General features: G+C 45.8%; 1 protein-coding gene across 8 annotated transcripts in view; it reads right to left on the bottom strand.

Annotated features, from left to right (window-relative positions):
• The window catches only part of LOC124232924 (amyloid beta precursor protein binding family B member 2), a 364,177-nt gene that overhangs the window by 60,950 nt on the left and 281,901 nt on the right, over positions 1-21,326 (bottom strand). For all 8 annotated transcript variants that reach the window (XM_046649842.1, XM_046649840.1, XM_046649839.1 and 5 more), the window contains 2 exons: positions 16,286-16,432; positions 11,989-12,116 (listed from right to left, as the gene is read on the bottom strand). In XM_046649842.1, coding sequence (XP_046505798.1) covers positions 11,989-12,116; positions 16,286-16,432 — 275 coding nt within the window. The remainder of the gene's footprint in view (positions 1-11,988; positions 12,117-16,285; positions 16,433-21,326) is intronic.

Raw genomic sequence — 21,326 nt, 5'->3', positions numbered from 1 at the left:
CACAACCAAGGTGGTGAATCTATCTGTAACCCCCGAAGGTTCCTCTTGCCTCTTTATAATCCCCACCTTCTGTCCCTCCCCACCTAACCACTGATTTGCTTTCCATCACTATAGATTAGTTGACCTCACATTTTCTAGAATTTCATAGAAATAAAATCATATAGTATGTACTCTTTTTTTTTTTTGGTCTGGTTTCTTTCAGCACAATTCTTCTGAGATTCAGCAATGTTGCTGTGTTTATCAGTGGTTGATTTATTTTTACTGCTGGGTAAATATCCGTTGTATGAATACACCACAATTTGTTTATCTGTTCCCCTGCTGATGGATATTTGGATTATTCCCAGCTTTGCTTATTAGTCACTGCATCTATGAGAGCCTGTTTTTTAACTTTTTGAAAATTAGACTTAGACCTAAATGCTAAGGAGGTAGAATCATTAGGGCTTGACCACTCCCTGCATGTGGGAAGGGGAAAGTACCCCTAAGTTGTGCAGCTGATGAGATGGCAGAGCCATTAACCACAGCAGACTCAGCATGTGTTGAGTGAATGGATGCATGAATCTAGAATACTAGCTTGGATACTTCCAATATGAACTATCTATTGCACCGATTTGGTAATCAAAGAAGGGTTAACTCTTAAAAGAAAAAGGATACTGTTGCCTCTACAGGTGCTGTATGTAAAATTCCTGCAACCCTTATCTCGCAGGCTGTCATTCCCTATTTAGCTTGCTTCCTGGGACAGATCTGATTTCAGTGCCCAAACAGAGACCTTTGGTTCTACTGAGTTAAAGATTGAGACTTAGGTTTTTCTGGCTTTGTTTCCAACAAATTTGCTCTTAGGAGTTCTCCTACAGGGGAGTGGCAGGAAAGGATTTAGGGATCAAGAGGCAGGAGCCATGAACACTTTTCCAGTAACAAAGGGACTCTCAAGTCTACTATGGCCTGCCACATCCTGAGCTGGGCAGCTCAGGGTACGGTGCACGAGCCCTGCCTGAACGCAAATCTCCAACGGGCCAGGGAGCTCTGTGCAGGAAGAAACAAGCTCTTGAGAATGCACTGGAGCCACATCTAATGGGGGAGGCTCGGCAAGACAGGGTGGGTGCCTAGGCCTAGAGATGCAATTAGAAACACACGACGTTGCCTGCAGAGAGAAGGGCAGCCCACGTCTAGTTGGCTTTCTCAGGGCTACCCTCCCTCCCAATTACTCAATCAGTCTGTTCGCCATGTCAGCAAGCCCTGTCAGTACCCCCCCAGTCTCCTTTAGAGTCTATAATGGGGAACCCTCCCTAACCTATCCCACCCCAGCACTTTCAAACATCTCTTCCCCTTCAGTATGTTGCTGGTGTAAAATATCTGACTGAATGACTGAATTTTGTAGGTTTTATTTCTCTGACTCTCTCTCCCTCCACCCCCGACCCAACTTCTCTAGATACGCGAATGGTGCTAGATCCAGTCTGTCACCCACTCTGTGTTCTTTTATTTATAGTCTAAATGATTCTTCCTGGGCTCAGAGAGATTTACTCTTTCTGTTTAAAATTAACTGCGTGTCTCACTTATTTTCATTTGGTCCAAAGTCTGAATGGTATTTCTGTCCGCTGGCCACCACAGCCATGGCTGTGTGATTCTGCTCCCAGCCCTTTTCACTCTCAGAAAATAGGTGCTTGCTTGAGGACTTTGACTCAAGTATCTTTTTTTTTTTTCGAGGAAGATTAGCCCTGAGCTAACATCTGCTGCCAATCCTCCTCTTTTCGTGCTGAGGAAGACAGGCCCTGAGCTAATATCGGTGCCCATCTTCCTCTACTTTATATGTGGGACGCCTACCACAGCATGGCTTGACAAGCGGTGCCATGTCCCCACCCAGGATCCGAACCGGCAAACCCCGGGCCACCAAAGCGAACGTGTGAACTCAACCGCAACTCCACCGGCTGGCCCGACTTGAGTATCTTAACTCCTGCTTTTGAATCTCTTTCTCTTCTTCCCTTCTCTAAAGAGCGTTTCCCCAGGGTACCCTTTGGGGAATTGTCTAGAAGAAAAGAATTCCCAGTGGAAGTTATAACAAAGAAACATGGGACCCAGAGGTTGCTTGCTGCTGAGAGGGAGAACAGGGAACATCACTCAACTGTCTTCCTACCTAAGGAGAGAGGCCAGCGAACAGGAGAATAGAAATGGGGCCCAGTGGGAAAGCTGGTGCAGCTCATGCTGACACGTGTGACAGCACTGGGAAGTCTTGGAACCCAAGTGACTGGACTGAAAATTCATTACACGATAATTTCCATAAATTCTCAGTTTTCTCTATTAAAAAATAACTCCACTAAACACAATTCATTCCAAGGTTTTAAGGCACAGCTGTGATACTTAAACACAAGCCCGGCTTAATAACAGGCTTAGAAAAATACAAAACCATTAGGGAGCTTTAAACATCAATGTTAGCCTTTGAAGAAGCATCAAACTCATCAGTCAAGACCCACAGGGAACCAATAATGGAAGATCTTTAGATATTTAAAGTCAAAGACAGAATAATACTAACCTCCCATGTGTTTCAATTTCTCCCCATTTTTTATACAGTCATGCACTGCATAACAACGTTTTGGTCAACAACGGACCACATATATGATGGTGGTCCCATAAGATTGGTACCACATAGCCTAAGTGTGTAGTAGGCTGTACCATCTAGGTTTGCGTAAGTACACTCTACGATGTTCACACAACGACAAAATTGCCTAAAGATGTGTTTCTCAGAACATATCCCCATCGTTAAGCAACGCATGACTGTAATGTTACGGTTGACCCAGGGCAATATTTCAAGGAAATATTATCTTACTAAAAATAGTGCCACCAGGGACAATGCATGATACTTCTGTGAAAGCACCTCCACATCTCTGCCATCCCAGCAACGAGCCCCACTGCAGACGCAGAGCCTGGGACACTAAGCGTCCCTCAACATCAGTGCAAGGGGAGAGTCACGATTAAATTGCAAACAGTGGGATTCCTACTTCAGTACTGCTTCTCTTGACCAACTCTAGCTCTCAAAAACGTGACAAAATTGTATGAGCGAGACTCCTCGAGTTCCGCCTGATGTTCTCAAATTTTTCTTCTCAGTGAGTGACTGTGCTACTGTGATATTGTAGTATAAGAAGAAATATAAATACGGTCTTCCTCCCAGTTCCTGGCATAAAGCTCCTAAAACCTTTATAATTTCCCGAGCGATAGGAGCATCTTTTGTTATATTTGGTCTTACAGCCCGGTTTCTGACACAAGAGATTTTAAAACCCTTGTAATCTCCATAGTAATAAAAGTATCTTTTTGCATACCAGTGAGATGGCTGGGGGCCCCTAGATAGCTTCAGGATGAGGGCTGGTGGCCACAAAGACCAAGGCATGATTAAAGGGCTGGAACTTTCACCTCACTTCCACCTCCAGGGATGGAAGACGGGCTGGAGGTTGAACCATTCACCAATGGCCAACGATTTAATAAATTATGCCTGCGTAATGGGATCTCCATTAAAAGCCCTAAACAACAGGGTTGGGCGAGCTTCAGGGTTGGTGAAGACATCCAGGTGCCAGGAGGGCGACATACTCTAAACTCCACAGGGACAGAAGCTCAGGAGTCCTGTGTTCACAACCCTTCTGAACCTCACCCTACGTACCTCTTCTCCGGCTGTTCATTTATATCCTTTATAACAAACTGGTAATAGTAAATAAAATTTTCCATGAGTTCTATGAGCCGTTCTAGCAAATTATCCAACCTCAGGAGGGGTTGAAGGAACTTCTGATTTATAGCCCGTTGGTCAGACGTATGGGTGGCCCCGGCTTGTGACTGGCATTTAAAGTGGGGAGCTGTCTTGTGGGACTGAGCCCTTGACCTGTGGGGTCTGCACTAACTCCAGGTAGTGACAGAATTGAATTAAATTGTAGGACGCCCATTGGCATCCACAGAGAACTGGAGAAGTGCCTGGTGCGGAAACCTCACACATTTGATGTCAGTGTTCTGCGAGTAGAAACAGATCATAGGAGCTACATTATGTTCACAATCATTGGACTCACCATGAAGCCAAAAACCTTGGATAATTATGTTTGAGTAAAAGGGTTCGAGGTGATGACTTGTGTAGAAAAAGCAGTATGAAAAGCAGTGACGGCTGTTCATCTGCAACAACACGAGCTTTTAGCAATTCACAAACGCCCATCGTTTACTGAGCATAAACAACATGCTATCAACCAAGCGAGGCTCTGGGTTAGAATAGTTACAACTTTTTCTGCTCTCTAAGACCCTGATCCATGTTTATATTAGGTATTTCTCCACTAACACTACTCTTCCTTCTGAAATTGGAAGCTCCAAGTATTCCAAGAAGATCATGGTACTCTGAGGACCGACACCGAGAATCACGGCAGCCAAACATGACGGATCGCCCTCACGTTGCATCCAGAAAGGCCCGTTCTTCATCTGGCTTGGGACTCAGGGGAAGGGCGAGATGCAAGTTGTTCAGGGATCATCAAAAGAATTTCCTGCTCTCTCTTGACGTGATAACTTCAAGCCCCCACACTTCACTGGCTGGCGCTGAAACAGGCTTATGAGAAATGCTGGATTATGCACCGAACCAGTTATCAAAATGGATGACGCCTTCCTCACAAGAAAAGGTTGTCTTCATATATTCACCAACAGGGACAGCGCCACCATGCAAGATCTGCTTGCAAACACCTTTACACATTCCTCTGAGGGAAACTTTTCTTGGACGATCACTTACAATGTCTTTCCTTAAAGGTTATTCTAAGCCGAAAGTATTAGCAAGCATCCCAGAATGATTAATAGACGGCAAGGAAGCCACTTCTAAAGAGATAAAATATAACTACAGTGTAAGTCAGCAAAATGGCCAAGTAGATCGTGATGCCTCTGCTTATCATGGGGCTGTATTAAAAAGAAATTAGTTCTAGAGGTCAAGATAATACTGTAGCATAGGGAGAGAATTATGGCGCTCTCCCTGAAGACTTTTCTCCCTGAGGCAAGACAGCACAAACCCTAGATTAAACTTTTATCAGCAGATCTTGGAATTCCATCAATCTTTCATTACTGTCTGGCTCAGAGAACCCTCTGACTAGATGCCATTAGGAAGCTCTCCATCCTCCATAGGGAGAGCACCGCCCCCCTACCCCCAGCCCTCCACCAACTATTCCTAGGAAAAGAAACAATGGCAAAGGGAGAATAGAGATAATTTTCAGATTAGCTCGAAAACCAAGAGGCCCACCATTTCTAGATCCCTGTCATCTAAAACACAACTGGTCTTTATCACTGCCAACTTCTACCAATTGAGAAAAGAAGTTTCATTGGCACAAGCGTGGTTGTGTCAGCTGCAGGGTGGTATAGCTGAACAGTCAGAACAGCCACACTCATTCGCTTGCTCAATAAGCAGCTCTCTCAAACACCCTGCCTGTGGCAGACACGCCCTCTGTGCTGGGGTAAGCGGCTGCCTCCCTTAGTCATCGCCAATTCAATTCAAGGGTCAGCCAGGGAGAGCATAGGCAGGAGACAGAAACCATACCCGTTATCTGAACAGAGAGGTTATATAAGGAACTGTAACTAGGTAACTAAAAAGGCAAAAAGGGAACACGAAGAAGTTGTCATGGAGGCAGCAACGGCCAGAGGGGGCTGTGACCTGCAGGGTTGAGGGAACAAAGGACAGAGGTTGGAATTAATAAAACCTAGAAGCTTGGGGGAGGAGCCCCATGAAGCAAAACCCTCTGACACTGAGGAGGAGGCCTTGCTTGGCTGGTGCCAGTGTCTCTAGGCTCAAAGGAGGGGCCCCAAGTCCCATGGACCCAGATCTTTCCAGAGGGCATGCCAGCTAGTTTGCTGGTGGCTCTGAAGAAGGGGTGTGAGGAAGCTGGTTCTGCATTTCCGTGAGTGTCGGGAAAACTGCGAAGTGGAGTCAGAACTGATACAGTGGGATGGAGAAGCTTCTCTGGGATGATGCTCACAGAAACAGGAAGCAAAGGAGGGACCAAGTCCCTTCTTTCCCCCCAGCCTTGCAGCTTCCTTCCAGTTAGAGTCTAACAGATGGCAAACCAGAGATGCAGAAATGTGTTTTGCAGAGTCCCAGCCCCAGCCTCACAAAGCAGAGCAGAGAAGGGTGGGTTCGAAGCTGAGAGACAGCAGCTTAGTACCTGGCAGAGGAAGCAACAGGCTAGGAAAGCTGCAGTGATTTATTTTCAGACTGCGTCAGAATGCTAGTAATTTCACCTCTTCTTTTTTGATAATAGTTTTAACTTGGCAATTCTCGACCCAGCTAGAAACTCCATTCCCAGAGTCCTAATGAGATATGAACAGAATGTGAGCACAATATGAGGTATGCAAGTTCCAGGTCCCTCAGCCTGGTCAGACTAGGACAACACTGGAGGGACAGCAGAGCAACAATCTAGAAGAAGCCGGGGCCCAGGGGCCACAGGGCTACCTCCCTCCAATGGTACCACCCGCTGCAGACTGCTACAGGAGAACCAATCTCTTGTATTCAGCCAGTGGACTTCAGAGCACTTGGTGCCATAGCCTGGCCCCTATTCAGTACACAAAGGCTTAGCTCTAGGAGCAGCAGTGAGGCTGAGCAATGCTTACAGGGACCCCAGGAAAAGCTGGCAGAACTGAGATGCCAGTGGGAAAGGAGAGAGCTGGTGGAAAGGACTTTGCCTTTTCTACAGTGACTTCCTACACCAGCCACAAAGGTCGCTAATTGTATTCTGAATGCATTATTACTCTAATGCTCTTTCTGTAAAGAGTTGGGCTGTCCTGGGTCTCCCATGGGTGTATTCTTTTTTCCTTTTTGTAAACAATCCAGTAAAGGTGCAAAAACCAATCTTAGCTTGGGGCATAGTTGGTCAAACTCTGCTTTTTTTTTTTTTTTTTGAGGAAGATCAGCCCTGAGCTAACATCTGCTGCCAATCCTCCTCTTTTTGCTGAGGAAGACTGGCCCTAGAGCTAACATCCATGCCCATCTTCCTCTACTTTATATGTGGGACGGCCACCACAGCATGGCTTGCCAAGCGGTGCCATGTCTGCACCCGGGATCTGAACTGGCGAACCCCGGGCTACGGAAGCAGAACGTGTGCACTTAACCGCTGCACCACCGGGCCGGCTCCTCCACCCCTGTTTTCAATCCACACTTGCAGTTTTCTCTCATCAATTAAGAAGGCAGATCCTTAAGGACAGGGAGCAGGCTGTAGAGTCTGGTCTCCCCACCGACTCCAGGTTATTTTAGACCATCTATCATCTCCTGTCAGGATCAACAGAGGAGTGTCCTGCTTGGACAGAGGAAAATACCAGGACTCTGTTCTTCGCCCTGCCACCACTAGGCGGGTCATCTAAGGTAAACCACACCCTCCTGGCCTACAGTCCTAGTCTCTAAAATAAAGAGGTTGAAAGACAATGGTTACTAAACCATCTTTTAAATTTAAAACCCTCTGAGTTAAAGTTTTGCATATTTTAATAACTCCAGTAATACTCAGGACTCTCCACATTCCCCTTCTCCCCCCGCCCTAAAATTAAGCAGTGTTTTTCAACAGAAATCAAAACAAGACAACACTGGCAGGAAAAGAAGAGTATGAACTACGTGTGGCAACTGCCTTCTAAAACAGCGTACACCAGGGTCTTGGTGGATAAAACCAGGTGGGAATATTCTAGGAAAGAGAATATGAAAGAAATACTCAGTACACTTGAGGCTTACTGTATTCTTTAGATAAAAGTTCCCGGAGATCTTAATCAGATAAAGCAATTAAGTCAAAGATAAAGTCACTTGGAAATTTATGAATAATCTACCACATGGTAAAATTTTGTTAAAAATTGTTTACCAAAAACAGGAAAGGGATGTATAAAACTCCTTCTAGGAAGAGAGGCTTTGCTAAGCAAACTATAAGCGTAAACAATATCACGGGGTCAACATGTAACCTGCATAAGAAAGCACTTTTTAAAAAGCACATGTGCACGTGGCTGTAATAGCTGCTACTAAATACGAAGGAATTTTACCTTTGTTGGAGCAGGCCCACCAGTCTCCACTTATAACAGTTATTTATTAAAAGGAATTCCAGTTTTTCTTAAAAACAAAAGCAGCCATCTACTGTTGCCACTAATTTAAATCAATGAGTTTACTGACCAGAGCAGCATTTCCCAAAGTGTATTCCACGTGACTGCCTTTCCATGAAGAAAAGGGTTCCAGCGCACATGAGCATAGGAAAACCTCCGTGAAGGGCCAGGGTAAAGGGGCCTGTCGCACTATGTTTAACCCAGTTTCCCAAATGACCCTAGGATCTTTTTTTTTCCTCAAGGAAAGTCTATGAACATCTTACCTGATCAGTGCTCTATGGTACTGATGGAAGTCACCTGGGAAACCCACCTGGAAGTCACCCACCACTTATGGGGTCTGAAACCCTTCAACTATACCATTCACCCATTTGCCTTTCTCATGGGAAACAGATGGGATTAGCAGACCCTATTGCCTGTTGGCAACACACCCAAGGATCTGTTTGGCCCTTCCCAGAAGACAGACCCATATCTGTCACAAGAGGTGAGGAAAGTCCCTGTTTAAACTCCCCTATGTTCGGAAACTATGTTTGCTTGCTTTTGATACCTCTATAAAAGAATAAGGAGAAAGCTGCTTCCCAGGGGCTGAATGAGTAAGAAGAGAGCTGTGGTCGGGAATCAGCACGGACCCCTGAAACAGGGTCATGAAATCCCTCCCATCCATCCTTGGAATGGTGGCCTGGCAGGCCCACAGAGACAAGATGAGAAGTGGCGCTGCAGTTGTCTGCCCTGGCCACTGGGGGCAAAATGCCAGCTCTGAGACCAGAGCCATTCACACACATGACGATGGCCCCCCACAGTGGGCAGGAGCCAAGCAGATCAAGCTGGGTGCTCCCCAGGGCTGCCTTGATTGGAAATACAAGGCTCAGGAACCCCTTTCACCCCTTTCATTTCTGTGTCCGGGAGCCTTGACATTTATCTCACTATGATGAAAAGGACCCAAAGTACAGAATAGCCGAGAGAGAGGAGGGGGCTCCCCCTCTGTCAGGCAATAATGCAAACGCAAATACCTCTGGAGAACAAGACAGAAACTTCAGCTCAGTCCCACAACCACCAACACCCCACAGAGGACTGTCCCCTGATGTGGCTGCAACTCCTCAGCCATTCGTAATAAGACGCGTCTCCAAATCAACCCTGGGGATCAGTGCAGGGCCTCACGGCTGATCACCTCCTCACCCAAAGTAAACCTACCCCATGAGAAATTTCCTTAGAGCAAACCAAATCCACTTGAAAACCTTAAGAAAATGCTAAATCCAAAATAACTTTATAAATTTTGAAATTACATGGCTCAGTGAGACATTTTGAATTTCAAGAAAGATTCTGCACCCTTCCAGCCTCTGGTACACATACTTTTCCTCTTCACTTTAACCACATCAAGAAATCCCCTAAGAGATTCCATTTTCTCAGCAAGGAAAGCTACAAAAGAGAATGCGAAATGGGCTCGTTTTCTCAAGCAAAATGAAACACTTTTATGTTTTATTCATGCAAAGTGAAAACCCCTTTCCTCTGCAGCATTACAAATTGAATTTGCTCTTGTAAATTGCTGTTAAAAAAAAAAAGAATCAAAAGCAAAAGTAAGTTAAAAAAAAAAAAGTAGGAATACAAAGGCCCCTTCTTCTAGGGAATGAAAACTCAGGGGACCAATGGGAAGAAACAGAACCTTTCATTGGCAAACTTACTTTTTAATTTACTCCTTCCAAAAGCAATCCGGCTCAAGGGCCCCCAACCACTACATGAGCTCGCTGAGGTCCTGACAGCTGATGTGGAACCCTGAGTGGATTTCTAAATTATACCTCTCTGCTAACATTGAGTAAGAGTAAGAAGTGGTTTAAAAAACATGAGTAACACAGCCCACGTTTCAAAAACATAACCAAGGCAATGCAACCTAATTTACACTGATATCATTAGGGGGTAGGGGGTGTGGGGCCTCTACGTGCTTTGCAGGACAACTGAACTCATAGTGTCTGGTACAACATCTCAACCTATGTATCAAATGATAAACTGTCCTTGAAACCTCCCTGAGGTTTGACCCCACCATACTCCACACCCGTCTATAAAAGGAAGCCATGTAATTAGCTGTATCTGCTAGTGTATGTTGCTTTAACAAGTCAAGAGCTAACATTCATTAAGCATTTGCCATGTGCCCATCACTGGGCCAATTACTATACACACACTCAGGCACATCCACACTTGCTTTGTGGTCATTATGATGATCCCCATTTCACAGATGAAAGAAACTGAGTCTCAGAGCTTGGACGATTTTGTCAACTGGAGTTTGACTCATTTTTTTCTCCCTGAACGTGTAGCATTTGGCCTCACTTTGAAGAGCTGGGGTGAACTGAAAACCTAACAATAAAATCCCCTCACAACTTAACCTTAAGAAACTGCGATCCCTTCTAGTTGTACATGTATATAGTGATCTTCACCTTGGCTCCTGCCTTAAAGACAAACTTAGAGGACAGAAACCAGGGCAGGATCAAGCATCTTACACCCTTCCATCAAGGCTAAGTGTTTTTAATGATGAACAAACATCAGCAGGTATTTTCCTTGTAAAATTAATTAATTCATGTCAACGCATCAACTCCAGCGCTACAGCTCTGCCAAGCAAGTGAATGACAGGTGTGTATGCATAATCTATCCACTCATTCCCCCCAAAGCACCTGGCCCAGCTGTCACTGTTCATACTGTTACAAGCGCTTAAAGACACAACTGTGCTCCCAGGAAGGTTTATCCAATCAGCAGCTGGAGGACACTTCAGTTCTCTCCTTTGCAGACCATTTCTCACATCTGGTTCCAGCAAAAATGCTTGTTCTTTGCCTGATGAATGCTTAACCATTTTCCTTTCTGACTTAGGACTTGGAACTGAATCAAAAGATGATCAAATCCACTAACGCCCGGCCTTCGTAGACAAAGGCTGGGATAAGCCAAAGCAGAGCTCCCGAGAGAGGACTACACGCCCCAACAAACCAGAACGCCCAGTATTGGAACCACGAGCCCAGGAGAGCCATCTCTGTCATCTGGGATTTTCAGCCGCTGCTGCAATGCTCTTGTCCATTTTCAACAAAGCAATAACTAATCATCCTATAGTTCTTCCCTAAATGCTACGAGATCCTCAGGTACCTCGAGACTTGCCAAGGACTAAGTATAATTTAAGAGTTAAGTGCACTTAATGTAGCCCTATTACTAAACAATGGTATCCAAGGATGATGTCTGTGGTAACTGTCACCTTATTAGTTAGAATATGTACTTGAAAATCAGAAACTCCTTGTTTCCAGTCATCCTGGAGAACAGAAAATTCGCAACACATCTAAGTAAGAAGCACTTGCTGTAAATAACAAATTTTCAGTAGAATTTCAGAAAAATACACATTGAATGGAATTTTGATATGGCCAGACGTTTCAAGTATTAAAAAAGTTAAACCAACCCCAAACCCCAGAAGTGCCTGATCGTCATGATTTAATGATCTGAAGCTTGTGATTAAAGCTTGCACAACCTCTCCCTTCAAGCAAGCATTCGAGAAGAAAATACCAACAGGAGGGTGTCTGCAATGGCTGACACTCAATTGAATGGAATAAAGGATTAAACCAGGCTGCAGAGAAGAGAGAGAGAAAAAAGGCAGGGGGTTCAGAAGCCTGGGTGAGGCGGGAACTAAGGTGAATGAGGATGAGCAGGGGGAGAAAGACGCAGAACTCCAGGCAGGATCCAGAGTTGACAACGGTCTGAGGTCCAGAAACCAGGAAGGGGAGTAGGCTGGAGGGTTTATGAGGCAGGAAAACAGAGATGTGCTTTAATTTTTTACATTTCTAAAGAGAGTCTACTGTCAACTTTCACATGCAGTGAAGTGTAATAACAGCGGGCCCACACTCTGGTGTTAAGCTAAAAGTGGGGCACCTGTTGCGGTGACGAATGACCGCACCACCACAGGGCACTCACCGGCCGTTGTCGCGGCCCACACCCCACACGCGGATGCTCACGATGGGCTGCGAGTGGAGAACGGTGCGGTCCATGGGGTCCACCAGGCTGAGCATGTCGTTCTCCAGGATCAGGTACATATCCTTCCCCTGGGAGTCAATGAGAAAACATATCACCTTCCTCATGAAGTTATACATCCTCATGATGTTTGTGGCTATCTAGGGATGTCATTTCAATGAGCAAAAGAAGCCACCCCTTGGGTCTATAACTTGTTTTCCTATGAGAGAAACATCCTCTTCTGACTAAAATATTCATAAATCTTTCATAGTCCCCTCATACACCCAATTTCTCTTTCCAAGTCCTCTGAAATGTGTCCCTCAGTCTGCTTTTTAGCTGGCTCTTATTTTTAATTATTTACACTTCTGAATCTTTAAGAAAAAAGGCTAATGGTGGGTTCCCTGGAGAATCTGGTCTCGTACCAACTCCACGCCCGTCGTCCTCTCAGAAGCCCTCTCTCCCCATTCCTTCCTCTCGAGTCAGACCCGGCCAGGCATCCCCGTAACGGCCTTCATGGGCCCACAATGGTGTCCGTCTCTTCTCAGTTTTTACGCCATTTCCCATCTGTGTGATTTGGCTGCAGAAAGCAGGTACAGCTTTGTGACGTTTCTCGGTATGACAATCACTAACATTTATATGACTTTATCACATCTCACATATTACGCCACGTGCTTAAGGTACACTGGCTCAGGAACTCTCTAACTTGGCCTGAGAACTTGGTTTGTTACCATCTCCAATTAGCAGCAGGGGAAACCGAGGCTTAAAGGGTAAGTAACTCGCTCAAGGTCTGACAGGGAAGCTGTGATGCCTTCGGCTACAAGGGCGCTATCCTAATACCAACACGGGGAGGCCACCCCTCCATGTCCGTGGCATCGCTCTTCAGGGTTTCAAGTTTTGGTCTCCTGTCCTCCATCTGTATTGGCTCTTTGATGGTAGGAATGCTAAGCTCAACTTCATTCCCCTTGCAAACCTTCAGGCATCGTTTTATGAAATTAGCGAACATTTGTTGTACAACTGACAGACCGTGTCTCCTGAAGGTGCCAGTCAGCCCAGACGCTGTGGCATTGAAGCCACAGAGTTCCAGCTGGGCAGAACGATGAGGTGTGTCGATGCATCTTCAAATCTCAAAGCCGGACAGATGAAGCATTCTTTGGTCTCGTTTTGAGAATGACGCCCCCCCCCCCAGTTTTTTTCTTTCTTCTTCTTCTCCCCAAAGCCCCCCAGCACATAGTTGTATATCCTAGTTGTGAGTGCCTCTGCTTGTGTTATGTGGGACGCCACCTCAGCATGGTCTGATGAGCGGTACCATGTCCGCGCCCAGGATCTGAACCGCTGAAACCCCGGGCCGCCAAAGCGGAGCATGTGAACTTGAGAACAATGTTTTAGTTTCCCATCCAAGGTTCTCAGAGTGAACACACGCTCTGCTGTTTAGGGGCAGAAACGGGTATCTCGGGCCTCTGCCAGCCACTGTTTCAGATGAGAGTCTACAGTTGAGATCCAGGAGGACCTGAAACCTTCCCAAAGGGCAGGAAAGCCATTTCCAGATGAGAGCACTGGCAGAAAGCTCAACTTGGGCAGACCTGCAGCTGCGCAGACTCCGCAGAGCCTGGAGCAACAGGCTGCAGGCCGCCTCGGACCCACGGCGCCCCCATCGTCTTTGTCGGGGAATTGCAGCTCATGCTGCTCGATGTAGGGCAGGGCCAGTGCGCGGACACTCCAAGGTCACAGCTGTATCCAGACCCTGGGCAAAAAGCCAACTCTTAATTACCCAGTTTGTAGATTAATCATGACTGAGGTGCAGGTCCTGGAAAGATTCAGTTTCCCAGCACCTCACAGAGGGGGGTAACTGGCCAGTAACTAAGCAACAGTTGGCAGAGCCGGGGAGAGGAGCCAAGCTACAGAGGTGGGCCGCAGTCCCCCACCCAACCCTTTCACTAGAGGCGGGGCTCCTTCCCTCCAGCCTTTAGCTGAGGGCTGTCACGCAGTGGTGCTCAGGAGCCACATGATCAGAGAGCCCCGGAAAGCTGCAAACCAGAGGGTGGAGCAGGTCCCAGGTCCCCCAGGGGCCTTCCAGGTGGTTTGCTCTGGGATAACTGAGAGCTGTCTGGGGGTTCTGGTGCCTTCTTCTCCTCCTCTCTCTATCCCTTCCTAGCAGGAATTGAGCATTGACTGCAGCCTAAAAGAGATCTTCAGCCAGACCCACTGGTGAGTGGCCCCCAGTACAACTGCCACCTGGTAACTCCCACTCTCTTCTGTGTGGCTGCTTCATGGCAAACACCTTGCAGGTACTAACAGACTCTGAAAGGCTTTGTTTTCGCCGACATCATCACCTGATATGTTAAACAGGCTTTGTAGGATGTGACCCATAGCGAGGTCAAGTCTGCGCTCCTCAAGTCTGCGCTCCTCGAGCTGGGCGTTGCATTTCCTTTGGGTTGATTCAGTTTAGAAACCACAACTGGTCCCCTCAATGCAAAAGAGGCCAAGTTCATCAACTAACTCTGCTGACAATCCTTGCATATTCGACAGAACCAGTGACAACTTCCAGCCAGTAATCTAAAATGAGAAGGGCTAGGTGAGTGTGGAGTGTCCCCGAATGAAAACACCTCGTGGCTTCTCTTGAGTTCATCTGGCACACTCACGTCTTCCCACATAGACCCCTTCAGTTTTCTCATCAGCACACAGCAGCTTCTGGTTGACCAGTGTAAAGTCCTGCTAATTGGTTTTTGTTACCAAAACAGCCAGTGCTTATGCAGATGTCATCTAAAGATGAAACACTCATCTGAAAGTCATGATTTTATTTCCAGTCAGCCATTCAACAAACATTTAAGGAGTTGTGCTGTGTGTGGCGAGGCATGGCAAAAAGTCACAGCTCATAACCCTAAGCGCTGAGCTGTACTTTATACACAACGAACTAGAAACACTGCCTGATGAATTTATTGTTTCAGAAGGAGAGGAAAGAACTGAGAAAAATAAGAACGGCCTAGGTGGGTTGGGGGGGAAGGCACGGCAGATTTTCAGGCATGGCTGCCTCCCACATCCCTATCCAGAGTGCTCTCTCCTGCTGGAATCCTGCCAATTGGAGATTCCTTTAGAATCTTACTAAGCTCCTATAAAATGGCAAATATCTGGTGGGATTCATCAGTCTGTCACATGTTAGTATAAATTATGCCAACCTTCCTTCTAAATCCTAGCTGAGATTTGTTCCTTTGACAGAATAGCATTTTGACTGAAGGCAGGTGGATAATTTGGTGGGAAAGAGAGGCTTGGGTATTTGGGTGGGAAGTGGGAGGTATTGCAGTGAAAGGATGGTAAAGGCAAATACCACAAAAGCATCCTTTTCTTGGACAGGAGAACCTTCTTTCGCCTCTTCCCCCGCGTCCAGGATCTAAAAGTCTGCTTGGCAATGCAACTCAGCCCCATTCCACAGACAGACTCCACCAAGGAATGCTTCCTCCCATGATGGCAGTGCTGCTAGGCTAAAATGTGACTGGAGCTCCAAACGGCCCAACCCAAAAGCAGACTTCCGCTACCAATGCTCTGTTAACTGGGGGTGGAGCGTGGGGGCAGACTCACGCAGCCACCGCCGTTCCAGGACGCTCCCCAGGCTTGTTCTACGGTCTCAGAGCACGGCAGGAATACGGCTTTTCTTGTTTCATAGGACTGTTATACAAATTTGGCAGTTTTACTTATTACTTTCCCTTCTGAAATCATCTCAACTAAATTCAAAACAAATTTACTTCCATCAGAGTGAGAAAGTATACGTAACGATTCCAAAACTCACGTATAATGTCAATTTTCAGATTATAAGTGAAGAATGTGTTAAAAAGGATAATGTGTCAACTTTTAGAGCAGGGGCATCAAAATTTTTCTGTGTATGTGGGGGTCACACATTCCCCTTTGAGAAGATACTTTGAGAGAAGCGTGGGTCTTCTTCCTGGGAAACTGCTCTTAGATATGGGCACATCCAATTTTAGGGGGTTTCTGGGCCCTAAAGTCCATCCATGAATCCCTGGAGGATACCAGGTTAGACCTTGTCACTTAGACATTGAGAGATGGTCTCTCCCAGGGCCTCGGTCCTCACTGGGACCTGGCAGTGCTCAGAGACACATCACCGTGCCTACACTACCTGGCTTCACGGGAAGAAGCAACTGCTAAATACCTTCCATGCCTTCCCCATCGCGTCTCCCGGAGGTCTGGGATTTCAGGAACCAAAGCAAAACCTAAATAAGCCTGCCGTTACTTATTTCCACCTGTTACTTACCTCTCCCCAAATGCCGACCGTATCTCGGATGTCATTTTTGCAGTAGGAAAGCTGCCGGATGCAGTTGTTGACCGCAACACTACTTTTACCAGGGGCGAGGTCCTCCTCTGCCATCTCCACCCAGCCCAGAGAGCGCACAGCAAAACACTAGAAGACAGAGGCAGAGAGCAGGAAATTACTCACTGGTCACAGGTCAATCTCTATCAGATTACCCTAAAATCCTCTGCAAGGTATGCTTAATGTATCTTTAATTGCTACATAATGTTCAATCATCTAACCCACCATTGTTGGAAGTTAAATTGTAACTACATTTTGCTATTAAAAAAAAGTAGTGATAAGGGGCTGGCTCTGTGGCCGAGTGGTTAAGTTAGCATGCTCCACTTCAGTAGCCCAGGGTTTCACCAGTTCGGATCCCGGGCGTGGACACGGCACTGCTCGTCAGGCCACGCTGAGGCAGCGTCCCACATAGCACAACTAGAAGGATCTGCAACTAGAATATACAACTATGTACCAGGGGGCTTTGGAGAGAAGAAGAAGAAAGAAAAAAGAACATAGTGATAAATATCTTCTTGCCTAACTTTGTGTGTGTGTTCAGATCTTTTTCTTAGAATAGATTACTAGAAGTAGAATTATGGGGCTGTTGGGTATAAAAATTCCTAAGCTCCTTTATTTATTATAAGGCAGATTTTTTTTTATAGTAAGAAACACAACCCCCATAAGGTCTGTTACTCATTGAGCACCTAGAAAAAGACAATAGGAAACAGAATGAATTAAATACATGTTAGGTACTTGTTTCTAATAACAATAAAGCAAAATGTATTCTCTAATACCCAGAAATGAAGGAAAATGGGATAAAGTGTGCTTTCATGCTTTCACAACAATAGGTCTCAGGTCCGATAGCATCTACCTCAAAAAGCCTGCAGAACCATGGCCTTGTGAGATAACTTAAAGCACAAATTCCATTTCTGCTTTTATCATTTAGAGATATTTTGAGATCATGCTCCTTGTCTTCCTTTTCAAAGTTCAGATATTCAAGGGGCTGGCCCCGTGGCCGAGTGGTTAAGTTCACGCGCTCCGCTGCAGGCGGCCCAGTGTTTCGTTGGTTCGAATCCTGGGCGTGGACATGGCACTGCTTGTCAAACCACGCTGAAGTGGCGTCCCACATGCCACAACTAGAAGGACCCACAATGAAGAATATACAACTATGTACTGGGGGGCTTTGGTGAGAAAAAGGAAAAAATAAAATCTTTAAAAAAAAAAAGTTCAGATATTCAATTTTTTAAAAAATATAATGAGTACTATATGTGTATTGTAACAAGTAAAAAATCCAAAGATGTACAAAGAAAGAAATTCATGGGACACGTGAGGGCAATTCGGCTACAGCATCCACCTTGCTGGTCATCGCCAGGGTCGCAGACGGCCGCAACTGAGGTCCCTCAGCCCACCCTGCAGCCCGGGTCCATCACCCCTCTCTGTGGCCCGGGGTCCCCCTCAACCTGCACAGCAGGTTGAGACCACTTTCCCAGGACAGGAGGGGAAGACAAGGGGTCACACTTCCACGGGAGCCAACAGGCTGGCGCCCAAAGAGTGTCTTACAAAGTTTCCAAAGGTAAACTTCCCAATAAAATGAAAAAATGCAGCCAACTATCCCACAGTGAGCACATTCAGCTAGTTCAACTTTCCCCTCCTCAGCCCCCAGGCCCAGACTGGATGCCTCCTTCCTGAGTGGCTAATTATACTTTCTCAGGGGAAAAACCACCAAAATACCAAAGACAATCTATTTAGGTGAAAGGATGCAGATGCTCACGTCCTAGAGGGAAGTACTGTGACCACCTGGAGCGGGACAGCTGCCGTGTGTGACGGTGCAGACGGTGCCTTTTACAGACAAACCAAAAAAAGAAGGTCATCCCTGAGACAAGCGCAGAGTTACTCAGGACCCTGCGTCCTGGGGAGAGGTTCTGGGAGATGCCCTCAGTGTGCATCTGCTGCAGTGAAACTGCTCCAAGGAGAAGAGGATGCCCACGGGCACAGGGGCCGGCTTGTGAGCACCTGAGGGCCGGCCTCTAGGCAGCAGCTGGGACGTTTCTTAGCTGGTCTGCCTAGCCCTTCTGCAGCTCTGCTTCCTCAGCCCCAGAGCAGACCGAGATTGTCGAGGTGGACACGTCAGGTATGTCACAGGTGCACACCACAGCACATGTTCCCCGTTTTAATAAGACCCGCAACTTCCCGGGTCTCTGCCCTCATGAGCACCCCTTTTCCACTTCCTCCAAGGAGTAGCTCACTCACCTCCCTCCCTCATCGCTTCCCATCATGGTCCTTAGTCAGTAGAATGACAATGCCACCACCCACCGCTGGCCTGCCATTTTGATGCTGTTATCTACCATCTCCAGCAGCCCCCTCCTGCCTCGAAAAGAAACAGAAACTCTCTTGATTTGGAGAACGTTTATACAACCCCAACCTACCTAAATAGCAGGAAATAAGCACAGCATGGTTGTATCATTCAATATAGCAAACGAGGCATTGTTCGAATGTCAAAGGTATTAACTCATTCACTCCCTACCTCAAGCCTTTGAGGTTGAAACAAAGTTACTGTACCCATTTTACAGATGAGGAAAGTGAGCGAAGCACAAGGCTAGTAAGCACTCAGGATTCAAACCCAGACAGTCTGACTTCTGGGCTCCCACTCTTAAACACTGCTATATGACTGAGGTTTTACTGGCAGGACAGTGTCAGATGGGGCCAGGCATAAAGAAGGCTCAAGAACACAGTAGGCGACGTCAATAACTTTGAGTATATATGGCTCAAGAGTACGTATGGCCTGGATTCGAATCTGAGCTCTGACTTACCAGCACTGTGATCTTGGGCAAGCAATTTACAAAGTCTCAACTTTGTTTTTTCATTTGTGAAAATGGGAATAACAACAATAGTTACCTCAGAGGAGAAAACAATATAATACAGGTAAAGAGCCCAGCACATAGAAAACAATCAATGAGCATTTGTTGAATGAAAGAGAAAATGAACACAGTGCCACATAAATATTAAGTGGAATCATCAAAGGGGGAAAATGAAAGGAGCAGAAGATTTGTAATTAGTGTGAGCACATGTTCCAATTGTCCCCAGGATAGCTCTGGTTTGTTCGTTGTTCTGGCAAAATTATTAAGAGCAACTCTTTTTACTCTCAAAAGTGTTCTGGTTTGGATAATAAATTATCATAGTCGCTGTAGTCAAAATTCCAGTGTATTCAGCCTCTAGCATGGAAATTGAAGCTTGGATCAAGGATAGTGAGATACGTCCAAGTGGAAATGGGGTTCAAGATCAACAGAAGCTGCTAATGGTAGAGCATCTTGGTGAGGCTGGTGGGTGTGAACCTAAGACAACAGTATTAGTATGGGATGCATGGTCATATGCCCTTGAAACTAGAAGCCATGAACACATTTTCCCACTTCCTCTAGTTGCCTACTGCCAAATCCTATAATCTGTGAATACTCAAAAGAATTTATTAACAACAAGGAAGGTAAAAAAGAATACTGGCTGCTTTTTGTCCCTTGATTCCAAGAATGCATGGATTTCAAACTCAACAAGCTCACTAAAAATCAAGGGCATCTTTTTTGACTGAGAAATGGGAATCTCTCAACCCCACAACAGTACATTAAAGTATAGTCGTCCCTCCTGTCAAACGGGGATTGGTTCCAGGACCCCCGCAGATACCAAAATCCATGATGCTCAAGTCCCCTTTATAAAATGGGTAGTATATGCATATAACCTACGCACATCCTCCTGTATACTTTAAATCATCTCTACTTGTAATACCTAATGCAATGTAAATTATAGGTAAATAGTTGTTATACTGTGTTATTTAGGGAACAATGACAAGAAAAAAAGCCTGTAGACGTTCAGTACAGATGTGACCATCATAGTCCTTTGGATTCAAGGCTGATTGAATCCAGAGATGCAGAGTCTGTGGATACAGAGGGCCCACTGTATACTGTTTTGTCCTGCTGATAAAAAGAAAGCAGGACCTCTGACTACATTATTACAATGAACGTAAGCAATTTTTCTTGTGCAGTCCTGCTGTTGTTGTAATTTAGTTTCTGATCTGAAAACCTTCACCACCAGTCTACGTGGCCAAAGTGAGAGGTAACAGGTGCACGGGGAATAACTGAGTGTATGGGGAATAACCCAGCTCTATCAGGCGGCGACTTCGGCCTCCTCCCAAAGAACCAAGAGGCAAAGAGCAACCTGCACTGTTTGGTGCTGCCCCCGTGTGGCCAGGAAGGCTTATAACCACCACCACTTTTCCTTAATCTCAGGAAAAAACGATGCTTAATGTAGTCAGCTCTGGGAATAAACATTTGTTTCAGAGTATGGGGAGAGCTCACAATATTCAATCAAAATATTTAATAGGGGCTGGCCCGGTGGTGCAGCGGTTAAGTGCACACGTTCCGCTTCTTGGTGGCTTGGGGTTCACCGGTTCGGATCCCAGGTGTGGACATGGCACTGCTTGGCAAAAGCCATGCTGTGGTAGGCGTCCCACGTGTAAAGTAGAGGAAGATGGGCATGGATGTTAGATCAGGACCAGTCTTCCTCAGCAAAAAACAGGATTGGCAGTAGTTAGCTCAGGGCTAATCCTCCTCAAAAAAAACTTTAATAAAAAATTAATCAATCTGACTTTTAAAGTACTTTCTCAATTTTTGGAAAAAGAAAACCCAACTTGCACTTTAACTGATGTTCATACTTTAACAGCTTTTTAGCAAGAGGGCAAAAATGAGTAAGGATTCAGAGTATGAACTGTCACCAGATGGATCTGGATTCAAGTTGCAACTTTGCTACTTAACAGCTGGTGACTTTGGGGAAGTCACTTCAGGTCTCTAAGAGTCTCAGTTTCTTCATCTGTAAAATGGGAATAATAACTACCTAAGCTTTATAGCTGTGAGGACTAAATGAGAGGATGCAGGCAAAGTGCTTAGCATAGCGCCTGGCGTATAGTAAAAACCCAATAAGTGTTTACTAGATGACTGATAAATTTTAACTCTTTTCTATG

This window comes from Equus quagga, unplaced genomic scaffold (assembly GCF_021613505.1).
Source record: "Equus quagga isolate Etosha38 unplaced genomic scaffold, UCLA_HA_Equagga_1.0 146_RagTag, whole genome shotgun sequence".
Taxonomy (NCBI): domain Eukaryota; kingdom Metazoa; phylum Chordata; class Mammalia; order Perissodactyla; family Equidae; genus Equus; species Equus quagga.
The sequence above is the reverse complement of the archived record's forward strand: the minus strand, read 5'-3'. Positions and strand labels throughout refer to the sequence as shown.